This window comes from Nannospalax galili, unplaced genomic scaffold (assembly GCF_000622305.1).
Source record: "Nannospalax galili isolate Female #2095 unplaced genomic scaffold, S.galili_v1.0 scaffold415, whole genome shotgun sequence".
Classification (NCBI taxonomy): domain Eukaryota; kingdom Metazoa; phylum Chordata; class Mammalia; order Rodentia; family Spalacidae; genus Nannospalax; species Nannospalax galili.
The window spans coordinates 2,127,364-2,152,288 of NW_008337494.1; the positions used below are offsets into that span (position 1 = coordinate 2,127,364).

Consider the following 24,925-nt stretch of genomic DNA (forward strand, 5'->3'; position numbering starts at 1 on the left):
AGAAGTGGCCCCAAGGGCTCCTGGGGACTGCACTGAGGAACTGGGTTGGTTTGAATGCCTAGGATCAGGAAGCCGAAAGGTCAGGCCTGGCGTCCAGGAAAGAGGCTGGCAGGTTGTGCAGCCCAGGGAAGCAGAGGGAGGTGAGGGCAGGACCAGGCTCAGAGGGCTACTGGGGACCTTGAGAAGGAACTGGGTCTGTCTGGATGCAAGGAATCAGGAAGCAGTGGTGGCCCCAGGCAGAGAGTCAGCCCTGGGGTCCAGGAAAGAGGCTGGTGGGCCATGTAGCCCAGGGAAGCCGAGGGAGGTGAAGGTGGGACCAGGCCTAGAAGGCTCCTGGGGACCTTAAGAAGGAACTGGGGTGGTCTGGATGCAAAGGATCAGGAAGCAGTGGTAGTTCCCTCGGTGTCAGGGGTGCCAAGACAAGGAATGGGACAGGACCCAGGCTAGGAGGAAAGATGGGCAGGGGAGATGGGAGGGTGAATGAGGCTGGGGGAGTCAAGGTGCCAAGGGAGTGATCGACTTACCCTGGGGAGAGAGGCTGGCAGGTTGTGAAGGCCCAGGGAAGTAGAGAGCAGGTCACTACTTTTTCTCTTTTCCCTATCATGCTCTATTCATTCAGAATTTATGGATTTCTATGAGCCACACACTGTGCTAGGCTAGGAAATTAGAGACAGGTGCAATACCTAACATTGTCATAAACATGATCTCATTTAGTCAGCAACAAGGTTATGAAGGACAAGGCTTCACCAGCCCTCCTGTGACTGGTGCCATGGAACTTAAGTTCAGACCAGGGGTCCCCCCGCTTCTCTGCTCAGGAGCATTTTACTGCCCCCTTGACAAACTTTTACTTAGGGAGCTTCGAGTTGGACGTTCAGAGAGTTTAAATATAAAAGTGCTCAAGCAGTGCAAAACACATAGGAATTTCCCCATCATTACAGTAAGAAAACAGCACAGTGCATCCACAGTCATAGCGACCCAGCCAGTACAGACCTTAAAAAAGCACAAGCAGGGTGAGGGATGTGTCAACCTGTTCCAGTATTCCAGAAGCAGGTGTCTTATCAGTCCCAGCATCCTGGGAACAGACAACCCTTCCCTCAAGTCTCTCCATCAGCAAAGTCTGTAGAAGTCTATTAACTCTTAGTGAGCAGAGTGCTACCACCCTTATTAAGGACAGCTACAGAGGAGGCAGGACTGACAATGTTAACTTTTTTTCCAATACTGTTAAAGAACTTAAATCCATAATGGAAGACTGAGTTACTAAATAAGCCAATATAGTGGTAGTCTAAAATCTGATAGTTACATAAATCAGAGCAAACACCTCACACAGCTCACAAAGGAAGGAGAAGATGGCTAGAAAAACTTCACCTTAAGATAACCAAATATCAACCAAGCCAGGCAGGACGGTGCACACCTGTGACCCAGCACTTGGAAGATGTAGCAGACAGAGGGCAGTAAGTTTCAGACCAGCTTTGTCTACACAGCAAATTTCAGGCTAGCTAGAGCTACATAGTGAGACTCTGTCTTAAAAAGTAAACTAACTAAAACACTTACCTTTTGGTCAAGGTCACTTGTTAGGAACCTGACTGCTACAGGGTCTGAGGATTTCTTTTTGTTTTTTTTGACTTTCCACTTTTGAATGAGCTCTGCTGGCTGGCAAGAGGCAAAAAGCAATCCAAAAATCTGAGCTGCTGTGATCCACACCCAGTTGTGTGGATGTCTCAGGTGAGAGTGCACATGACCTGAGGGAACAAAAACACATTAGAAAACTGACTCTGCGAGGTAAGCGTGTTTTGGAAGAAACACTCCAAAGCCTCAAAGTTCCATTAGCAGGTGCCACATAAGCTAGTTTCAGAATCAAGGGAGGTAAGGTGGTATCAACAGTACATTTCATAAGGTCAGTAACATAACAGTGAAATTGGTGGCTCCAAGTGGCTGCCTGGAAAACGATCATGTACCGAATTCTTTCACTGCCAGGCACAGAAGGTAGATATTTGTGGTTCCCTCATTTAGACATCCTAACAGTTTGTGAAGCACAACTGCCATTCCATCTCACAGATGAGGAAACATGGTCTTGGGAGGCTGGGTGTCATGTAGAGCCAGAACTGGGCCCCAGCTTGACCTCAGCCAGAACTCACAATGCTTCAGCACAGGATACAGAGCCACTCAATGCACCACACATGGCAAGAAAGTTTAAAACACAGAAGGGATTAACCCAACAGATAATTCTTATCTGTTAGTCACACCATAATAAAGCTGGGGAATGGGAGAAAGGAAAAGGATAAAGGGATGGAGAGCTGGGGGGAGAGGATGGGTGTTAAATCAAATTAGTACTGATTGGCAAGGAGACTTGGACAATGTTTGCCTTTTACAAGATTTCAATATAATTAATGTCATTTTTTTCATAAATGAAGTGCATTACTTATGAAGAAATAAATTTTTGTTTTTTTTCCAAAAAACCCCATTTTCACTGTAATAATCTGATCAGTGTTTTGATATTTTCTTTCCTCATGAACTCTTAAAAAAATATTTACTTTCTATATGTTCTTATTCAAATTTCCCAAGTCTATTTTCAGTAATTCTATCATTATTACTATGTCTTTAGATTAAATAAAAAGGAAATACTTACTCCAGATTTTATTCAAAGTCTCAGAGGGCTTGGTAAACTGAATAATATTACATTCCTTGATGAGTTTACTTATCAGTATGAGAAAACCAAACAGCAGGCGATCTGCAGCTTTCTCCTCTGTCTCCTCTATGATCTAAACACAAGGTAAACCCACATCAGTGGAGGTAATGACTTGGAAGTACCAGATGCACACATCTGCTCCTGCATCCACATCTCCACCAGATTTCCCAATTACAGCACTATATCCATTTTAGGACAGAAAACCACTTGCTGCTGGGGGAAAAACCACTTGCTGCTGGGGACTGCCATGGGCACTGCAGGGTTATCAGCAGTATCCCTGGCCTCTTTACTCAGTGGATGTCAGCAGCAAGTCCCATCCTTGGATGTGACAGCCAAAAGTGTTTTTGGACATTGCCAAATGTGCCCTGGGGGCCAGGACTGCTCTAGTTGAAGCTCTCTGATCTTTCTATACCATAGAAGATAACTTACCTTTACCCACACTTATGTTCTGAGGTAGCATCTCACTATGTATCCCAAGCTGGCCTCAAACTCCTAATTCCTCTGCTTTGGCCATCTAAGTGCTGGGATTATAGGTCACCACCAGAACAGGCTGACCCCTCACCTGTTTTGGTGATGCTAGGGGCTTTGAGCATGCTAGGTAAGAACTCTATGACTGAACTCTACACTCAATCCCCTAGGCTCTAACTCAAAATATATTTTTTTAAAATAAACTGTTTTTTTTGTTTGTTTTATTTTATTCATTTATTTTTTTTTTGGTCTTTTTGAGACAGGGTCTCCCTGTAGCCTCAGCTGTCCTGGAACTCACTAGGTAGACCAGGCTGACCTTGAACTCAGAGATCCGCCTGCCTCTGCCTCCCGAGTGCTGGGATTAATGGCGTGTGCCACCATGCCTGGCATAAATTGTTTTTTTTAAAAAATATTTTATTATTTTAATTTTATGTGTATACGTGTGTTGCCTTCATGTAGGTAAGTGCACCCATGTTGTGCAATGCCTGTGGAGGACAGAAGAGGCTGTCGGATCCCCTGGAACTGGAGTTACCGACAGTTGTTAGCTGGGATTCAAACCCGGGTCTTCTGCAAGAAACAGTGAGTGTTCTTAACCTCTGAGCCATCTCTCCAGCCCCCCAAAATATTTTTTAAGATACATTTTTATTTTAAATTATGTGTCCATGTGTGGTATGTGCATGAGTGGAGATGCCTCTGGAAGCAGAGGCATCAGATCTCCCAGGAGCTGGAGTTACAGGTGGTTGTGAGCTGCCTGACATGGTTGCCGGGAATTGAACTTGAATCCTCTGGAAGAGCAGTATGTGCTCTTTAACTGCTGCACCACCTCTCCAGCCCTAGGCCCCATTTAAAAAGTTCCAACGCTATTAAAATTTTACTTTATTACAAAGAATATGTCAAAAAACACAGTACTAGCTATACCAACTCAAGTAAATTGCTTTTATAAACATTTTTAATGTTTTATTACTTATGATTACTTACATCTTTAAAGTTTTCAGGATCAATTTCCTTTTCAATCACAGGAAGAACTGTTTTAAGTCGTCTCTCAAAATCAACTCCTTCACTTTCCACAAACAAGCCACAAATCAGGGCAGCAAGCTGCCTGTTTAATCTCTACCAAAAATAAATCAGAACACAATGTAGGATTAGAAAATGAAAGTACATACCATCAAATCGGAGATGGCAACAAAGACAACACATGCTCTCTTTCCTATTCAGATCTTAGCTTTATATATGTGTAGCTATCTGGGAGTAAGTGTGTGCAGGTACCAGAAACTAGAAGTGGGCCTATGGGAGAGGAAAAATCAGTTAAAAAGAGAGAGGAGGAAGGAGAACAGAGCACGTGGAAATGACAGTGAAATGGGGAACGCTGGGGGTGGAAGGGCTTAAGTCAGATGGGGGCAGGGAGATGGAGGACAGAAGGGTGTGGGGGAGAGTAACCCAAACCAAGCATGTAGGAAACAAAGTTTAAAAAGAGAGGGAGAAAAATAAATGAAATTATAGCTGAACTTAATAAAAGATGGGCTGGTGGTAGTCAGTGAAAAGCATAATGAAAATGACATTACAGAAGAAGAAACAATGCACCAGGCGGGCTGACTAATCACATCATAGCATCTTCCCGTAGTGGGGTGCTAATATTAATGTATGAAGGTAACTGATTTTTCTGGTACTTCCTATTACTTATACCTTCTGCAACTTTAAGAGCATACTATTTTCATAATCACATACCAATAAAGCTATTTGAGACAATCCAGTTCACCTAAAACTAAGACATGTCATTGACTTATGACTAAAAGCAACACTAACCTTCTTTGCTTCAAACCAGGAGGTCACCAAACCAAAGAGCCAATCTTTCTTCTCCTGGCTGACCTTACCAAGTAAGGATTTGATTGCCATGGATGCCATCCTTTTGCACATGGCAGAGTCATCGTTGACCATCATTAGGCAAAGTGGGATGAAGAACATCCCGCAGTTCTCATGGAGCAGTCCCTACAGGAAGGCAGGCACTGGTTAGCACACTCAGAATGGAACTGCTATGGATGCATACATGGAGGGCCCCGGGCTTCCAGGGCTCATGGGAACATGCAGTACCTGAGGGAAGGTGTCAAACAGATAGGCGATCATTTCCAAGGTGGACTCTCTCCCAGTTTCATGTTCATAACTAGAGCAAGAACGTGAAGCAGACTTAATATCCTGTAAATTTGTCAGTAATTATTGTATGCCAGGCATGTAGTCCCAGCACTCAGGAGGCAGAGGTGGATCTCTGTGAGGTTGAGTTCACCCTGGTCTACATAGCAAGTGCTAGGTCAGCTGGGGCTACAGGGAGACTCTGTCTCAAAACGATCAAAAAAGTAAAATAAAAAAAAATAAAGTATTCTATCCATTTCTTAAAAATTGGGAACTGCTCTATTTCCCCAGATTTGACGATTGTATATGTAATTTTGTTTTTTTCTTTTTTGGTCTTTTTGAGACAGGGTCTCCCTGTAACCCCAGTTGTCCTGGAGCTCACTATGTAGGCCAGACTGGCCTCAAACTCACAGAGATCTGCCTGCCTCTGTCTCCTGAGTGCTTGGATTAAAGGTGTGTGCCACCATGCCCGGCTTGAAATTTTTTAGATTTTCAACATTTTCTTAAGTGGATTCTACTGACCATCAATGATCAGACCAGCCTGAGCAAAAAGCAACTTAGGAAGCCTGCCATAGAAGCCAAGTACAATGCTGGATGATCAGTTAAGGAGAAACAACACAGCATTCTCAGAGAAACTATTTACATGTCAGACAGTTACCACATCAAAGGCAAAGGAGAAACCACCTCTTTGCCCAAGTATATTTACTGGTTTAAGCTTACTTCAGTTGAGCCAGTATGAACTCCAGGTTTGGTCTCAATTTCTCACCCAGGGGATAGTCAAGAATGTATTTCAGAAAAACCTGGGAACAAAAACCACAGCTGATTATCTGGATCCTCTCTAGGCAGGAAACCATACCATCCCCATTTCTTACGGTATGAGGAACTGAAACCAGGGCCTTGGGCTTGCCAGACAAATATTACCACTGAGTTATGCTCCTAGCCCTTTCCTGTCTCTCCAGGATTCCTGTTTACTAAGTAAGATGCTTTATGGGACTCTCAGGAAGGGTATAAAAACCTTACTGGGGAAAGTAAGTCAGGCTTTTCAACTGACTCTAGATGAACCTGTCTGCTAAGTCCAGAACTGCGCCTCCTCTTGTCCCTTCCTCACTCATCTAGGTCTGGCCATGGCAGGTCCTGGCCTACCACTGCATGGTTAAGGTTCCAATTTGACGTTTGCCTGTCAAGAGCTTATCTGACAGGTAGTTGTGGCGACTGAGCATAGACTATGGTTCAATTCTGTATTCCCCCCTGAATAATGATAAACAAATATTGATAGTATTAACTAATGCACTTACTAAATACCACCCACGTGCCCAGCACTGTTAACTTGAACTCTTTCTTGGTCAGTTCTTTTTACTTCTTCAGGAAAAGGGGATATGGAAGACAGTGGAGGTGACAGAGTGGTTAGAAAACTTGCTGATGTGATGATACCAAAATTTTGTGCCTTGTTTGATGTCAAAAGGCTCATTTTAATATTTTCTTACATCCATTTATTTAGTGTATGCATGTGTGCATGGACATCAGAGGATAACTTGCAGGAGTTCTTTCTTCCTATCATATGGGTCCCAGAGATCAAACTCAGATTGTCAAGCTTGGTGGCAAGTGCCTTTACTCACTGAGCCATCTAGTCAGCCCAGGCTTCACTTTTAAACCACCAGCATTCAGCCTCCAGATTGCATGGTGAGAAAGAAGCTTTCCAGGGCCTGCTGCTTCCCTAGTAATAAAACAGACCTACCATTCATTTTAAAGGATAGCTATAAATAACGGTCATGTTTGAAAAGTTCTGAGCATAAGCTAACTGTAGTCAAGCAAATTTTTCCCAAAGACTTGCTTGTGCTGGATGTGGGTGGTCAGGCCTACCCACCACTGGGATCTCTGTGAGTTCAAGGACAGCCTGGTCTACATAGTGAGCCTCAGGCCAGCTGGGGCTACAGGGAGACCCTATTTCAAAAAGACCAGCCTCCCCAGCAGCCCTAACTTTCCCTATTCATAACTCCAATTCAGACTTTCCATCTCTTGGTGGTGTCCATAAAACTAGAGATGGACAGATGAATAAGCAAATCCGATCAGGTCACTCACTCCTCTACCTAAGGACAATAGCTACTTACTGATCTTTGAATAAAGCCCTAAAAACCCAACATTTATTTATTTACTTGGGGGGTGGGGTGGTTTGTATATTCCACTGTGTGTGTGTGTGTGGACAATTTGTAGGGTTGTTTCTCTCTTTGTATCATGTGGACTCGGGATCAAATATAAGCCATCAGGTTGAGCAGCAAGCACCTTCACCCTTATTAAGCTACCCTACCAACCCCAAAGCCTTGCATCTTTTATTTTATTTTTGCAGTACCGAGGACTGAACCCAAGGCCTCATGCATGAAGCCCTACATTCTTAACCTGACCACAAGTTTCTGCTTAATCACCTCCACTTTGCTTTCAAACTCAGCTATTACATCGAAGGTTACTTTTCTAGGCATCTACTGCCTCTTCAACTGGAAGTTTGTCTTCCTTCAGATTTTGGCTTACCTATCAATCCTCAGGAAGGCCTTCCTGACCTCCTGCCTTAGATGCCAGAATCTAAGAACACAGCAACAATATGATGTAAAGTAGTCTTCAGAATTCAGTCAGTGGTGACCTGTCACAACTCTTGGGGTGGAGCCCAACACATGATATAGGAATAAGCTCTGTCTACGCACCTGTCTGCACTGGACTCTGGTAGGTTCACTTTGGGCAGAAATTGCCAACTTGGATACTTTCCTCATGATATCATCGATTTCTGGGACCAGTAACTTTCTTGATAAAATAGCCTAAAATACAAAGGGAGAAGATATACTCATGTTTATTATAGATGGACACGAGTAGGCATGATGTTAAAGCGGTCGCAGGCAGTTTTCAAGCATCATGAAAGGGGCTTCAAAGAATATGTACTTTGATTAAAAAGGAAAATTTTATATTATTTTATCAAATGAAGAAAAAAAAAAGGCTGAAGAGATGACTCGGCAATTAAGAGTGCTGGCTGCTTTTGCAGGGACCTCGGTTTGGTCTCCAGCTCCCACATGGTGGCTAAAAACCACCCATAACTCTGTGGACACTGTAAATACATGGTAGACATGTAGGCAAAACACTTGTACATATAAAATGAAAATGAAAACAAATTTAAAAAAACAAACAATAACCTCCAATATGATAGAGCACCTATATATGCAGTGTTCCTTGGGACTGATCATGTATGTATGTATGTATGTATGTATGTATGTATGTATGTATGTATGTGGTGCTGGGGATTGAACCCAGGGGCCCTTCTCATCCTAGGCAAGTGTTTTACCACTGAGTTAATGTTTTTTTAAATTATTTATTTCATAACCACATAATTAGAAGAAGCATTTCATTACAACAGCATTGACATATTCAATAACAATTTCCAGAGCTAAGATGCATCTCCATAAACCCTATAAGACATAAATTAAATGATGTTTAACCTTTAAAAAAGATCTCCATTTCATTACTAAAATATATTTCATACAGAAAAATCCATTTTTAATACAACTAGCACTTAGATGTTTGCACATGCATCGCTAATCTCTATATATCTGATTATTACTAGCCACAGTCGGTTACTTTCTGAGTTCCTTGGCACCTGAGTGTGGATATAAAGTCATCAGGTAGATTTCAATGGTAATGTTTTTCAACCATCTACTAATTAGCATGAAGCAAATTTTTATGCTTCTTCTTCAAATATAACTCATTTTTAAAAATTTATTGATTTTTTTGTGTATTTCATACAGAACATCCCAAACAATCTTATTCATCTATATATGCACACCCCAAGTGACACACTCCCATGCTGCCCCCCACCCCCCTGGAGCCCATATACTCATCATCCCGGTTACTGTCCACTGTGTTGTCGGCGCCCTCAGCCATTCCCCAGTGCTTGTCCATCTGTTGAGCCTAGTCAGCCTATCCACAGTTTCTTGTTTTAGGAAGATCAGCTCTTCCTCATCTAGCAGCAAGCTGTTGCCAATATTCCTTTAGATAAGATTGAGGTCTGCTGTTCATTTTCCCAGTTCTGTGCTGGGTTACGGTCTGCGAGTCTCTTGGGCCACCCTGGCCAACAACTCAAAGGAAGGAATCCTGTCTGGCATTGTTTCTTATTATGTAGCCTTTAGCTATACATGTGGACTCTTAAAGCATTATAGTGATCACTTTAATCTTTGGTTATACTTTCCTTTTGGGTGCTTAAGGCCATACAGTTGGCTCAGATAAACCCATTTATTTTTACTCTTAAGGTCGTTTGAGGATCTGCTCCTCAGAGATCACATGGGCTTAGGAGGAGGCCCTGGCTCCTTTCTTTTACCAGTTCCATCTATGTGAAGATAAGTCAAAGGTCCTGCTCAACCATGGATGGCTTCACTTAGAAGCATGGAAGAAATGTTTCCTCTGTGTTGACCCTCCTCTTTGTAGACTGGACACTGGTTCAAGTCCATCTGGTGGGGTCTTCTTCATGGCCTCCTTGATCAAGAGGACAGGTGACTCATCACAGTTATAGGACATTTTGAGAGATGCTCCCCTGGTACTTAGTTGACCATGGGAGGGAAAGGAGCAAAAACTGTCCTTTAAGTCCCTCTGACCAAATTAGTACAGGCCTCAAAGTATGGCTGTTAAACATCCAAGAATGTTAGTTCCACCAGTATAGTATTTTTAATTACCATGTGCTATGTACATAAAGCTTGGGCAAAGACCAAAGGTCCTCAGATAAACCTTCACTAGACATATATTATGTTCCTTGAGCTAGCTGTATGTATAATTTGTGAGTAGGTTGTTGGACTAATATGGTTCCCTCTGTTTTTTTAAAAACTAGCTAGGCATTATTTATCTCTTGGATTGTTTAACCCTTCTACCATGGTTTCCCCATTTAAAGTGCCCCCACTTTTCCCATTTCTCCCTTAATAATACCCTTCTCTTATGGTTCTACCTCTCTTGAGCTCCTGCTTTCCCTTTATCCCCAAGGTTCCTTGTATTTATTAAAAATAATCCCATTTTTATCCCTATCTCCCTTATTAACACCTCTTTTCTACTGTTCTTCTCTTTCCCATTTTCTTTTCCTTTACCTCCCTGGTTCTTTTTCATTATTCTGGTTCTTATAGTTATGTCTGGATACATTCTCACTTATCCTTGTGAGTGCTAGGATCCACATATGAGGGAGAACATATGTTGTTTATTTTTCTGAGTCTGTGTTACTTCACTTAGTATAAGTTTCTAGTTCCATCCATTTACCTGCAAATTTCATGACTGCATCTTTCTTTACTGCTCAGTAAAACTCCACTGTATAAATGAACCACATTTTCATTATCCACTCATTCCTAAGTTTGGTCTTTTTATGGTGTCACACAATTCCTGCATATTCCATTCTTGTGTTTTCTTAAATTTTTCATAATCTTTGCTTGAGTGGTCTAATTCATTCACTTATTTTCCTTCTGTCTTCCATTTCATTCATCCTATTGGTGAAGCTTTCTCCTGTCATTTCTAATTGGCTTACTGAGTGTTTCACTTCCTTCTTCATTTCAGCCTGAGTATTCTTCAATATTTCTCTTTTCTGAATTCATTCAGCAGTTTATCCCTATCTTCTTTCAGTTCTTTGATTTCTTTTTTTGTGTGTTCTTTAAATTCACTGAATTCTTTTTTTGGGGGGGGGGGTCTTTTTAAGACAAGAGTCTCCCTGTAGCTCCAGCTGTCCTGGAACTCACTATGTAGACCAGGCTGGCCTTGAACTCACAGAGATCTGCCTGCCTCTGCCTCCCGAGCGCTGGGATTAAAGGAGTACGCCACTGTGCCTGGCCCAAAATTCACTGAATTCTTTTATCGTGTTTATGATCTTTTGAATTCTGTGTCCTGTGTTATCTCTATGGGGTTGTCATTGTGCTCCTAGAGACTGTTGGTACTTGGTGGGGATATATTATTTGGGTTTTTCATGTTGTTATTTTTTCTCTGTGACTTTGACATGTGGATTTCTTTTGTAGTTTCTGATTCTTGTGTGAGACCCAAACCTTCCTTTGTTGAGTTTAGGTCTGCTTCTTTTTGCAAACTCTGTGTGCCTTTGTGGTTTTCTTGTGCATGAAAAGCTGGTTGGCCTAGGCTTCAGGTTTTATCTTTTGATTTTATATTCATCTGCTTCTGTTTGTAAACTTTGTGTGTCTTTGTGGTTTACTTGTTGGGCATGAAAAGCTGGCTGGTCTAGGCTTCAGGTTCTCTCTTGTTTTCATATTGGAGTGGCCAAATTGATTTTGCCTTCCTGCTCAGGAGTTCCCACAGAGGTCCAAGTTGGATGAGGATCAGATGCTCTCAGGCTTTCTCCTAAGGACTGGATCCCTCCAAGAAAGCTGCTGGCCCAAGGAAACTGGGGGGTTCGGCCGCCCAGAGATGCAAAGGGAGGTGGGGAAGGGAAGAGGCCCCGAGGGCTCCTGGGGACTAGAGGGAGGAATTGGGTTGGTCTGCAGGCAAGGGATCAGAAAGCAGTGGGACATCTGGGCCAAGAAGTTGGTCCAGAGGTCTGGGGTGCCAAGAAATGTGCCAGTGCCCCTGCTAGGAGGAGAGATGGGGTAGGGGAGCTGGGAGGGTGAATAATGCTGGGGGAATCAAGGCACAGTGCCAAACTTATCCAGGAAAGCTGCTGGCCCCAGCCCACTGAGCTAATTTTAAATGCCCAGCTCCCCTGGAAATGTCACTACAGACTTCACAAATAAGCATCTTCCTAAGTAGATATATTAGCTTGTATCTATCAAAATAATGACCTTTAGATTACTTAATTTCAAAAGTTAAAATAGTATGTTCTGTATTATTCTAGGAATCTGATGCAAGCTCATTAAATGCCAAAACTACATCTGGCAACATCATACCTTTAGAAGCCCGAATGCAGTGGCCTGTCTTGAAGTATCATAAATGTCTTCCTCAGCATAACCCAGGAGAACTTGAAGTTGTTTCTCAGTTATCTGGTAAGACCTGACTTTCTTCACAATGATGGTCACACACTGGAAGTTAAAATAGTGAGGTTAACAGCAGCAAATTCCACAAGTGGGGCTCCAGTGAAATGAGGTCTTAACAACAGAACCCTCCACTTTAACAAAAAGTGTAATCCTTTCACCTCACCTTGAAACAATTCACTACCAGGTGGAAGTTCTGGCCCCGTGCAGCCCCGATTCTCGCATAGTTCTTCAGCAGGAGGAAGAGGTGTTTCGTCAGTTGTCCTGCTTTGCGTTCTGTGGAAGGCAGAGGAAACCTCAGGACCCAAATCAGACATTGCAAAGCACCTGTGATCACCTGAGAAAACAAAATGAAAAACCATCAGTGTAGAAAATGACCAAACCAAGACTGCACAAGTAGCTGATTTGAATAAACAACATGCTGTGTCCAGCCCACTTCAGAAGAACAAGGCACAGAAGAGAAGTTTTCTATTTCTTGCTGGAGAAGAACTGACTCCCTGTCATATAGCAAGTGAAGGGAAATCATAAGCAAAAAGAAAAGGTTCTCACTCACCATGTTCTTAAGAATTTGGATCGGCTGGCCAACTTTGGGGCTTTTTTCTTAAAATTCATTTAGAATAATGTTTCTATTTTCTGTAATGGCATTTCCATGTGGTTCATCTTAACCAGGCTTGTTTTACAAAGCACTCTACTGAGAATCATCATCACCATCACCATTTTTGAAGTCCTGGGAGTAAACCCAGGGCCTTACACATGGTAGGTAAATGTTTTACCACTGATTTTTAGCCCTCTACTGGGTATCATAAATACAAAGACAGCCAGGTATGGTAGCTCATGTCTATAACCCCAGGACTCAGGAGGCTGAGGCAGAGGGATCTTGAGTTTGTGGCCATCTTGGGCGACATGGTGAGATTCTGTCTCAAAAACCAAAACCAAATATAAAAAATACCATTTCCATGTTAAGAAAGAACTGGATTGAAATTAAGCGTAGGAACAAGCACCATTTACTATAGTTAAGTGCTAGGTTCAAGATAAAGAAATTGTGCGGAAACCAAATGATTACATCTCTACTGTTCCCAGGGCCAGCTAGTTCCGCTCTACCTGATACAATCCCCACTTCTCTGACTGCTGTGGCATCCTCACTGGGCTGGATTCTGCAAAAATATAGAGAGCCTGGCAGTCTAAAAGACCTGGGCTTTATCTCAGCTCTGAAAACAATGACTCTGAAGAGTAATCTCAGCATCATCCTCTGTGAAACTAGAAGTGGGCAGACGTGGGAGATGCAGAGGCTCTGCAGTCTGACAGACCAAGGTTCATTGTTTAGGTCATGACTAGCTGCCCATCCTAGCCTACTCATCTAGGAGGAAACCAAACACAAATGAAACCTGCCTCAGGCAAGGAATATAGCTCAGTGATAAAGCTTGCCTAGCATGCGTGAGGCCATAGGTTTACTTAAAAAAAAAAAAAAGGGCAGGCACATGCCTTTAATCCCAGCACTTGGGAGGCAGAGGCAAGTGGATCTCTGTAAGTTCAAGGACAGACTGGTCTACATAGTGAGTTCCAGGCTAGCCAAGGCTGCATAATGAGACCCTGTCTCAAAAACAGAGAAACAGGGCTGGAGAGATGGCTCAGCGGTTAAGAGCACTGGTTGTTCTTGCAGAAGACCCAGTTTTGAATCCAAGCACCCACATGGCAGCTAACAACTGTCCGTTAAGTCCAGTCCCAGGAGATCCTACGGCCTCTTCTGTCCTCTCGGGCACTGCAGGACACGGGTGCACTCACCTACATGCGGGCAATACAAGCACACACACACACACACACACACACAAAAGTACAGAAACAAAACAATAAACAAGACAGTGAAAATGGTAACCATGATAATGATGACAATGGTGACCTTGATGATGATGATGATAACTGACCTAGGGACACCACTCCTCCTCATGAAGGTATTCTCAGAATCAAATGAGATAATGTACATAAAAAAAAAACTCTTAAAGCTGACATGGTAGCACATGCCTGTGATCCCAGCACTTCAGATGCAGAGGCAAGTGTGTCTCTGTGAGTAAGGTCAGCCTGGTTTACACAGTGAATACCAGGCCAGCTAGGGCTGCGTAGTGAGACTCTGTCTCAAAAAAAAAAAAGATATTAAGGGCTTTGGACTGTGTCTGTCTGTGAGAGAGAGGGAGGGAGGGAAGTAGAGAAAAGAAGAGAAGAGGGACCAACTGACCTGGCTTTATGTGCATGCTGAGGATCTAAACTCAGGTTCAGGTCCCATGCTGACAAAATGAGCACTTAACCCACTGAGCTATCTCCCTAGGCCCTAAATGGTGGTTTTTAATGAAGAAGACAGTGGTGGTTTATTCTGTCAGAATATCTTTATAAATTGGTCATCTCAAGAAGTAAGAGCCCAGGAAATAAAATTTCCGGTATTCCAGATGATGCAGCTCTTATGAAGGAATGAACATCTCAACATGAATTGCTAACCAACACTCACCTTCACATCCCTGGAACCCAAGCAGTCTATGAGGATAGACACAAAAGGATCCAACATTTCTAGGACATGCTCACTGGAAGACTTGATCTTGGAAGTCTTTAGACTCAGATGTAGCAGCTGAAAGGTTTGAAAAAGACGTTTTTACATTGCTTTCTCAGAATGTGAGGCAAATAAAATGGTTTTTAGAGATGAACACGAAAGGTCAAAATGCTTCTATTCAAAATAATAAATGAGAAACTGCCTTGAGTCTCAGCAAGTCAAGCAGGTGGGGCTGAGAGGCTAAGGCCATTTACCAAATGGCTATTCAGCACCTGTGTTCAGTGTACAGGGCACAACAAGAACCAGGATGGACACAGTCCCTGTCCTGAGGGTTTGTGGAGAAGTGAGGAAGAGTGGATGGGAGACGACTTAGAGCTGAAGGAAAGCCAGGCCTGCTTGCCATGTGTGTTGGGATGGCACAATAGGAGGTGAGAACCCTGAAGGCCAAAAGGACCAGGAAACGTGAGCCAAAGATAAAATGATCAGATTTTTTGGCCCCAGTGCTGAAAAATGGTCCCCTTCATGCACATGCTAAGCAAGTATTTTTTTAAATCACTAATCTATACCTGTGCCTTACATTGTTTTTTCATTTAATTTTATTTAAAAAATATTTTATTATTTTTATATATATGACTGTACTGCCTGCATGTATGTAAGTGCACCCGTGTCTTGCAATGTCCCTGGAGATCTTCAGAAGAGTGTCCGATCCCTTGGAATGGAGTTACGGATGGTTGTCAATAGCCAATGTGGGTGCTGGGGATCAAACCCAGGTTCTCTCCAAGAGCAGGCAGTGCTCTTAAATGCTGAGCCTACCTCTCCAGCCCTCTCCCCCACTTTATACTGTATGTATACTGTATGTTTAAAAGCTTACCAAAAAACACAAAAGAGTTTAGGAGTTGACAGAAAAATCCTAATAAATATTATGTCAAGAATATAAGTTTGAGACTACTGTATCATCAAAGTATTGGAAGAAATAAATAGTAACTTGATAAATACCCCCTTTGAAAATTTCTGAAATTAATTCTGAAATTCTGCAGAGGATCATTATCAGGAAACAACATTTTAAGGATACTTCTTACCCGAAGTCCAGACTCAATAAAAATGTGCATGTTGGTTTTTTTGCTCACAACAGCTTTTGGTCCACCTCGAACCGGAGTTGGGGGAAGCAGAAGGCAGCTCTGGGGTGGCAAGCGTGGGTCTGGTGCAGGGGCTGCTGGCTTTCTGGTAATCAATCACAATGGAATGAAAACAGGAGTGAGCACTGTCAGCTCTTCTCAGAGAAGGTGCCGCAGTCCTCGTGGGGAGGTGAGTGCAGCACTGAGCGGTGCCCATTTGCCCTGGTCTCCCCTCCCTCCGCTGTGAGCACACTGATGAATGGGCTGCTGAACAGGGTTATGACGACTCAAGCAACAGATTAAGGAATGAATCTAAATGAAGATGGGCAGCAAGAGGATACTGCTTGTGGTTGCTATCTGAAAATGAATGCCAAGGGGCCTCTTAGAACACCGAAGCAAAATTCAAAGAAAGTATATAAGGTATTTTCAAATCTCTTAAGTTCTGTGTATTTATAATCTATCCCTCCAATCATAAATATTTAAAATACCCCTGGTGTCATAGACTGGTATCAAAATAACTGGCTGCTATCACAGTTACTTCATTAAAAGAAAAACAATCTTATGTTGACATGTATCATTTGGAAGGATCTCAGCCTAAACAACACAAAGTAGTGGTGAGGTGAATTCTGCTGTATGGCCTAGGCTGGCCTCAAACACTCCATCCTTCTGCCTCTACCTCCTGGGTACTGGGATTACAGGCATACACCAACATGCTCGGCTTAATTTTTGGTTTCGTTAAAACAAATTACAAAATTAACAACATAAGACACAATAAAGGAATGGCTCATCAGAAAGAAGCACCAGAGTCTCGCTTAGCTTAGGGGCCCCCCAAAACTTACTTTTCTTTCTCTGTTAGCAGTGGTAGATTTTCACTGACCAAGCCATAACTGAGCAATAGAATGGATTCTGCCGTCATTTCTGGATTTACAATTAATCCTGCTATAATTCGGCGTAAGGTTTCATGAACTTTCCGGGCAAGTTTTAAACTTGTGGTATTCTGTAGGATCTAAATCAGACAAACATACAGTGTCACACTGAAAAACACAGACTTCATTTTCATTTGTTGTAATGATTATTTTCTAGTGTGTTATTCTTTATTTTCTAGTGTGTTATTTTTCTAATTTGAAAAGTGTATCTTACTAAAACTTCAGACATAATAACATATAAAGTAAAAGTTACTCATAATTGTGTGAACTGGTTTCCAAAATAGCGTATGTACCTGTGTTAACATTCTACAAGGCTAACTGAAAAAAAATTTCAGTGATTGTGGAGAACTAGAATGCTGCAGGCCCAGAAACAAATGATCTTGCTATCTTTAGCCCCTTTAATAGCCACTTACTTCCCTGTGTTTGAACTAGCATCCTTGAGACTACCAGGCAAAAACCTCTTTTGAATGCACAAAGAGACCCCAAGGTTCCACCAACCCAAAGGCTAAGAATCTCATTAAATAACATCATAGGCTTAGAGTAGAGATTTCCTTATTTAACTGTAATCTATCTCTCTGACGTTTCCATGATAGCATTTTTAAAATGCTTTTACTTATTTTCTTTATTCTGTTATATAAACTACATGAAACTGTTACCATGTAACAAAATACCTGGTATTTTGAGTAACATGAATCTGTGTCCTACATCATGGTCACTCAGAGTAAACCATCTCATCCCCTTTCAGGTGAGGGCTGTGTTTCTGTGTTGATAACCTCAACTTTGGAGACTATGAACAGTTTCTGTGCCTCTGGATTCCTTCTACTCCCTGCTCCACCCTTCCCTGTAGATGAGGCCTCAGGGCAGTGCTGCAGACATCAACCTGCATGAGGGTAACTGGTAGCTCTGCAGACAGACAGACCATTATCAAACACACACACACACACACACACACACACACACACACACACAGAGAGAGAGAGAGAGAGAGAGAGAGAGAGAGAGAGAGAAACACACCTGAAACCATTGAAACCATGTGAATGAAGGCTTGCAATGTCCAAGCTTCAAAGAAAACTCAAGGGAACTTAATTGGGACCTAGGACCATCAACCTCAGCAAAATCCCCAATATTTCATAACTATTATGGTATACAACCAATATTCTTAGACCAGGATCAGATAAAACTATGTACATTCTAGAAACAATTTTATCTACCACCAAAACACCTGGAATTAAGAGTAACTTGTGTCACTAGGCAGTGCTTCTTGCTCTAGTGTTAGTGCACACTAATAAGTTAATTGATGACATTATTGAATGGCTACCCTTACAAAGGGCACAGAAACAACAGGAAAATGGGAAAATTAGAGTCCCTGTTCCCAAAGGGGCAAGAAGAGCTTTAGATCGGAGAGATCTACAACTAAATCCTAAGTTTTTTCTTTTCTCTTTTTTTAAAAAATATTTTATTTTATTAATTTTTTAAGTACACTCATGTTGTGCAGTGCCCATGGAGGTTAGAAGAGGCTGTCGGATCCCCTGGGACTGGAGTTACGGACAGTTGTTAGCTACCATGTGGGTGCTGGGATTCGAACCCAGATCTTCTGCAAGAACAACCAGTGTTCTTAACTGAAAAATATTTTATTGCCTGCATGTATATAAGTGCATCAATGCCTGTGGAGGTCAGAAGAGGATGTCAGATCCCCTGGAACTGGAGTTATGAACACTTGTTAGTTGCCATGTGGGTGTTGGGAATAGAACCCGGGTCCTCTGCAAGAGCAGCCAGTGCTCTTCACTGCTGAGCCATCTCTCCAGCCTCCTTTTTTCTAATCCATGTCCCTTTCTACTCTCTTGACCCTGTGTGTTCTATCCATAAAATAGAAACAGCAGTGATCTCACTGGATTGTGCAGATTACAACAGAGACTGTAAGTGTGTTTAGACAGTTAACGTCAGCTTTCTTCCTCTTGGCAGCTTGGGAGAAGTCTGATGCCAAAGTCTGTTTTCGCTGCTGATACAGCACAGCTCAGCCTCACCCACACTCCAACTCTTGCTGCCTTCTTTCCTTTAACATCTTTTGCATCAAAAACCAGGGCTCCAAGATCACAGCCAAGTCAAGGCCACCAACCAGCAACCAGATGGCACTTGTCAGTTCCCTCAACTCTAAAGGCAATCATGGGTGACCAAGGACAGTGTTTTCTCTGACAGACTCTTTCAGAAACTCAATGATATTGTAATGTTGGGAACTATTGAATTTGATCAAGTGCTTACCTCTTTTAATGGAAGAATAAGTTTTGTAACCTGATCTTTTCCTACAAACTTGCCGAGGATTTCATAGGAATCGTAACTCTTGCTTCTTCGTGCCTCCATGACTTTGGAGAGAATCTGCTTCACTTCCTTCTCTTCAGCAACGGGACCAAACAATTCATGGTTAAAAATCTTTGAAAGAAGAACAAATAAATGGCAGTGATGGGCGTGCAGCAAGGCATGTCAAGATAGGTGGTCTGAGGACTCAGCCAATGGCCTCAGAGCAACCAGGCTGGACTGAAATGAGGTGGCAGGAATTTCTATTAGTGCTTACTCATTTTCAACGCAGTTCAGGAACCAGTTCAGAAACACCAACAAATGAAACAGAGGAACATGCTAAGATTGTTACTAAAGGAAACTAAATACTTCACAGATCTAACTATACAGCAGGTCCCCTTTTGTACTGCCAAATTAATGTCCTTTCAAGAAATTATATCTGTAATTTATTGAAATGAATGTATTTAAATTGAGACAAAATTAACAAAAAGTTATATGTCAAGTCTACTAATTATTCCTCCAAAGTTATTACATTATCCAATTTTAAAAGTTAAGTGTTCATTCTTCACTATTACAAAGCTCTGGCTGAACATACCTTGAGACAAACCCAGGCTACATCTCAAATTATTTCTTTAAAATGGATTCTTGGAGATAACAGAAAGTTATTGCTCATTTCAGAAGCTACTGACATACAATACCAACTTTCTTTCCAAAAAGAATGATTAAAAGTATGTATGAGACACCAGCAATAACAGAAAGCTCATTGCAATGATGCCTTAATGCTTCCAACTTCTGCTTACCTAAGACATAAGGACAGTAAATTCCTTTGTGTTTGTGTGCTGGGATTAAACCTAGGACCCTCCCTCTAGAAAGCACCTACTACCACAGAGTTAAACCTTAAATCCTACTTTCATTTTTAAAGGCTGTTTTTATTTCTTATTTTGTGAACTTTTAAAATGTTCACCGTCCACTTAAGAAACCGGAATTCCATTCTGTAAATCTTACCTCGATCATTATATCTAGACAAGAGTCCAAACCCCCAACCTGCAGCTTGCTGGTGAGGCCTTGCAGCAGCATGTGAACAGTGAAAGTGAGCACGTGGACCTGAAAGGAAATGCACAGTCAGAAAGCAAACAGCTAGGAGTCCCACACCTGAAGGATGCAGCTGGAGGAGTCCTGCCAAGAACACTCAGAGCAGCTATGACAAGTCACCACCTAAGATCCTCAAACCAGGCTGGGTGTGGTGACGCACACCTTTAATATTACCTAGCACTTGGGAGGCAGAGGCAGGTGGATCTCTGTGAGTTCAAGGCCAGCCTGGTCTACATAGTGAGTTCCAGACCAGCTGGGGCTGCATGCAGGGAGACCCTGTCTCAAAAAAAAGACAAAAAGAAAAAATATCCTTTAACTAAGGATCGCTTTGCACAAAATATGTTCAGAAACGCAATGGCGTGCTTAGGTACTACAATTACAGCTAAACTAAGTCAGTGATTTGTCACAGAAAGGCACAGAGCCATTTATTTAGTTGAACTTCTAAAACAATTCTACTAGTATAATTCAATTTTCCATTCCCCAGCCTACCTTTGAATTTTCTGACCTATAGTCAGAGGTGCTTCCACACCTTTCAATTCTAGCACACGAGCTGCTGTCGCTAGCCTACCATAAAAACCAATGATGAATGCAAGAAAAGTTAGTACATAAAGTGCTGAGAAAACATCCTCTTGTCCTCAGTAATAACCAAGCAAATCTCTACCAGTGCTTCACGGTGAAACAGGCACTGTAATGCTAGTTCACATGCAATAAAACATTTATGCCTTACCCCTCCTACCTCTGGTGGAGGTGCTGAATTACCAGTACTTGTACATCTAGAAGCTGAGAACGGAGAGGACAATCAACTTGTCCAAGGTTACATGGGTAGGAAGAAGTAAAGTAGGGATCTGAAACCTGAAGGACTAGCGCCAGAGACCCAGCTTTGCACCACTATACCTGCCTCTCAAGCTTCCTGAATTCCATATGCTGCTATTACTGCTCTAAGATTACCACAGCAAACAACAGATTGCAGTCATAGGTCAAGGACTCAGCTGAGGGGTCCAAACACACATGGGCTTTAAAGGCACAGTTTTGTTTTTTCTTTTAAAGATTTATTTTTGCTGGGCGTGGTGGCTCATGCCTTTAATCCCAGCACTTGGGCAACAGAGGCAGGCGGATCTCTGTGAGTTCAAGGCCAACCTGGTCTACATAGCGAGTTCCAGGACAGCTGGGGCTACAGGGAGACCTTGTTTCAAAAAGACCAAAAAAAAAAAAAAAAAAAAAAAAAAAGAAAAAAGATTTATTTTTATTTATGTGTATTTGTGAGTATATGCCTCCTGTGTGTGGGTGCCCACAGAAGTCAGAAGAGGGTGTCAGATCCTCAGGAGCTGAAGTTATAGGCAGCTGTGAGCCACCCAATGTAGGTGCTGGGAACTGAACTTGGGTCCTCAGGAAGAGTAGCAAGTGCTCCCCAGTTTCTTCTACACCTTACTTGTGACTTTTAAATACTTTCTAACCCACCAAAATGTTTTCTGTAAGCTGAACATAATTTTAAAAACCTTATTTTTGGGTTGTCTCCTGTAGCCCCAGCTGGCCTGGAACTCACTATGTAGACCAGGTTGGTCGAAATCTCATGAATGCTGGGATTAAAGGCTTATTTTTGAGAGATGATGAGGAACACTTGAAGAATACAATTTTGACAGTGTCTACATGATCACTAAGAAATCGCAAATGACCTATTCTTTCAACCATATTTTAGTAATTTTAACAAATAACAGCAATAGATTTAGAGAACAGGTAGTTTGAGAAAAAGGGCTACACAAGACAGCAGCTCAGGAGCTCCCGAAAACTGTGTGGCCAACCCCTCAAGGAAGGGCCAGGGTGCTCCCCTTTGTACACCAGTGCCCAACACGGCCCTCCCACGCGTTCCATGAATGGATGCCAGTTGAGAGACAGAACAAACTGAAAGCTGACAGGAGCTCCATTTCAGTTTGTCTGCGGGAGCCCACATTACCGCGTCTCCCCACTGCGCATAGCTAAAGCCTGGACAGGACTCACAGAGCGGCTATCGGGAGAGAACCCAGAACCCAGACCAGCAAAGTCAATGTTCACCAGTCTTCTTTCAGCATCTCCTAGGCAACACAGCAGTGGGCAGACAGAGAAAATGCTAGAAAGCCCCTATGCTGGTGAGAAGAGCAGGAAAGGGGACTTGTCAGGACAGAGCAGTCTATCAGTTTTCATTTTTCCTTCCTCCTGTACGCCAACCCCAAGCAGTGCTGAGGGTGTAGTGATAGTGACCTGGCAACGGCAACATAACTGTGGGATGGCAGTTCTGAGTGTGGGCCAACCCAGTTACTTTTCCTTTCTTTGTCCTGTACCGTCATCTCCTGGCACGGCATGGTGGGGGGAGTGCAAGACAAAGCCTGGGAAGTAAAGCTCCAGGTTCACAGCTGGAGGACTGAAATAAACGGAACACAGATGCCAGAAAAGAAACAGAAGATGGAACTTTTAGAACTGAATACCCAACTCTTTAAACAGGAAGCTTGGTGAATGGGCCAACGGCATGATGGCGACAAGACAGGATGACAATAGACTCAGAAGATCCAATCTAAATGACCCAGAGAAGGAGGAGGTCAGGAAAACGAACAGCCTGAGGGATCGGCAAGATATAAACAAAAGAGCTAATATTTATTTCACTGAGAGGCCCAGGAGGAGAAAACGTGGGAATTGCAGGTTTGGAAGGATTTACAGAAATACTGGCCGGAATGTCAAATTTGGTGAAGAGGCACAACAAACCCCAAACAAGGTAAACTCAAAGAAAATCACTCAGACACACAAGTATGAACTGCTGAAAAACAGGGAAGAAAAGGTCTTTAAAACAATGCACTACTTGGAAAGGTACAAACTGATGGGCTTACCACACAAGCAGTATGATAAAACCGAAGACCTGTCCATGGAGAGCGCCACATTCAGCACTGACATCTCTCAGAGGAGGGAAGGTGAAAGACACTTTTAGATGAAGAAACTGAGAACCCACTGCTGTGCCCGGCTCTACAAGACTGCTAAAGGAGTTCAGATCGAAGGAGTATTACCAGACAAACATGGAAGTTCAGAGACAGAGGAAGAGCAGATGAAATGGTAAATATCTGGATGGAGCGAGAGACTCCTTTGAGTTTCTTCATCCATTCATACATATATATCTGACAATTAAAAACAAAGTTGTAATACTGCCTGGTGAAGTTCTTAATACTTATAAGATGAACAGCAGGGGTTTCTACATTTCACTTGAAGTGATAAGACACTGATTCTCAAAACACTGTTAAAAAGGATAAGTGTGAATATGTTCATCTTGAGAGTAAGTGAACAAAAAAGGCCAAAAAAGAGACAGTCAAATGAATATGGGTATTTTGGTATTAGAACAGGTTCCTGACACATCAGTGAATTTAAGACACACGAGGTAAAGCCAGCTACCAGGACTCGGGTGAGCATTTGAAGAAGCTGCAATGCTTCCCAGCTTAAATCACTTGAGGCTCTTTTGAAATACAGGTTCTGTGGGTGCGGTGCAGGATTCTAATTCCTGTCTAACAGTTCCGAGATGCTGCTTGTCCATGCTCACACACATTAGACCTCCATGGAACTGCCAGAACCTTTTATATTCTACCTGGTGTCCTTACTATTTTTTATTTATTTTTTGTCTTTTTGAGACAGGGTCTTCCTGTAGCCCCAGCTGTCCTGGAACTCACTATGGCAAACAGGCTGGCCTTGAACTCACAGAGATCCGCCTGCCCCTGCCTCTGCCTCCCAGGTGCTGGGATTAAAGGCATGTGCCACCACGCCCGGCTGTCCTTACTATTTTTATATCCTATGCCACATGCTTAAAACCTTAAACACATACATCTTTTTTCATTCTGTTGGCAATACCTTCAAAAATTAATAAGAATTTTATTAAGAACTTCGGGGCTAGAAAGATCTGGAGAACGTGAAATTTAATATCCAATAATCTGAAAAAAAAAAAAAAGGCCATGTAACTCAGGCCAATGAGGAACCATACAGTAGGACATACAGGAACTTTTAAACCAATGAACTTTTTTCCCTTTATGTGTGTGTTTTGTCTCCATGTATATAAAGTGTACCTGTGCATTCAAAGCCCACAAAGGCCAGAAGAGGGCATCAGATCCCCAGGAACTGGAGTTACGGATGGTTGGTAGCCACCTTGTGGGTGCTGGGAACTGAACCCAGGTCCTCTGCAAGAGCAGTGAGTGTTACTAACTCCTGAGTCATCTCTGCAGCTCCCTAATGGACTTTTAAAATACTGATTAAGAACTTGCTTATTTGAGACAGGCCTTCATTGGTCTAGACTGGCCTTGAACTCCGATCTTCTTTGTCTTCATCTTCCAATACTGGGATTATAGGCATGAGCTCCCATGCCTGGCTGTGATTAGAGGCTTGAATGTTGTTGCCCAATACCTCAGCCAACCAGTTTTACAAAAGACAGGTACAAACTACCATAACCTGCAGTGTTTAAGCTGCAAATATACTGAAGTCAAAGTGACTTGAATATAAAGCACACGATGTGGTTACCTGATACCCGCGGACAAGGGTGGTCTGTAGCTCTTTGAGGACATACTGCAGGAAGTGCACACCCAGGTCTTCTATTATTTTGGAGAGTGTGCTGCGTGCAATGTCTCTGATTTCCTGTGCTCTGTTCTTGAGGAGGACACAGACCTTCAGCAAAACACTAGAGAATGCAAAGTTGAAACACGACTAAGTAAACA

The 24,925-nt window shown here is 42.5% G+C and overlaps 1 protein-coding gene across 1 annotated transcript in view; it reads right to left on the reverse strand.

Moving 5' to 3' along the window:
* Utp20 (UTP20 small subunit processome component) overlaps positions 1-24,925 on the reverse strand; it is a 113,016-nt gene that overhangs the window by 10,920 nt on the left and 77,171 nt on the right. Inside the window, exons 43-57 of the mRNA XM_008832626.3 lie at positions 24,732-24,888; positions 20,127-20,225; positions 19,089-19,256; positions 16,743-16,909; positions 15,868-16,009; positions 14,750-14,866; positions 12,419-12,589; positions 12,169-12,300; positions 7,972-8,082; positions 5,999-6,078; positions 5,243-5,312; positions 4,958-5,140; positions 4,133-4,264; positions 2,627-2,759; positions 1,552-1,739 (exon numbers count right to left, since the gene is read on the reverse strand). Coding sequence (XP_008830848.1) covers positions 1,552-1,739; positions 2,627-2,759; positions 4,133-4,264; positions 4,958-5,140; positions 5,243-5,312; positions 5,999-6,078; positions 7,972-8,082; positions 12,169-12,300; positions 12,419-12,589; positions 14,750-14,866; positions 15,868-16,009; positions 16,743-16,909; positions 19,089-19,256; positions 20,127-20,225; positions 24,732-24,888 — 2,050 coding nt within the window. The remainder of the gene's footprint in view (positions 1-1,551; positions 1,740-2,626; positions 2,760-4,132; positions 4,265-4,957; positions 5,141-5,242; positions 5,313-5,998; positions 6,079-7,971; positions 8,083-12,168; positions 12,301-12,418; positions 12,590-14,749; positions 14,867-15,867; positions 16,010-16,742; positions 16,910-19,088; positions 19,257-20,126; positions 20,226-24,731; positions 24,889-24,925) is intronic.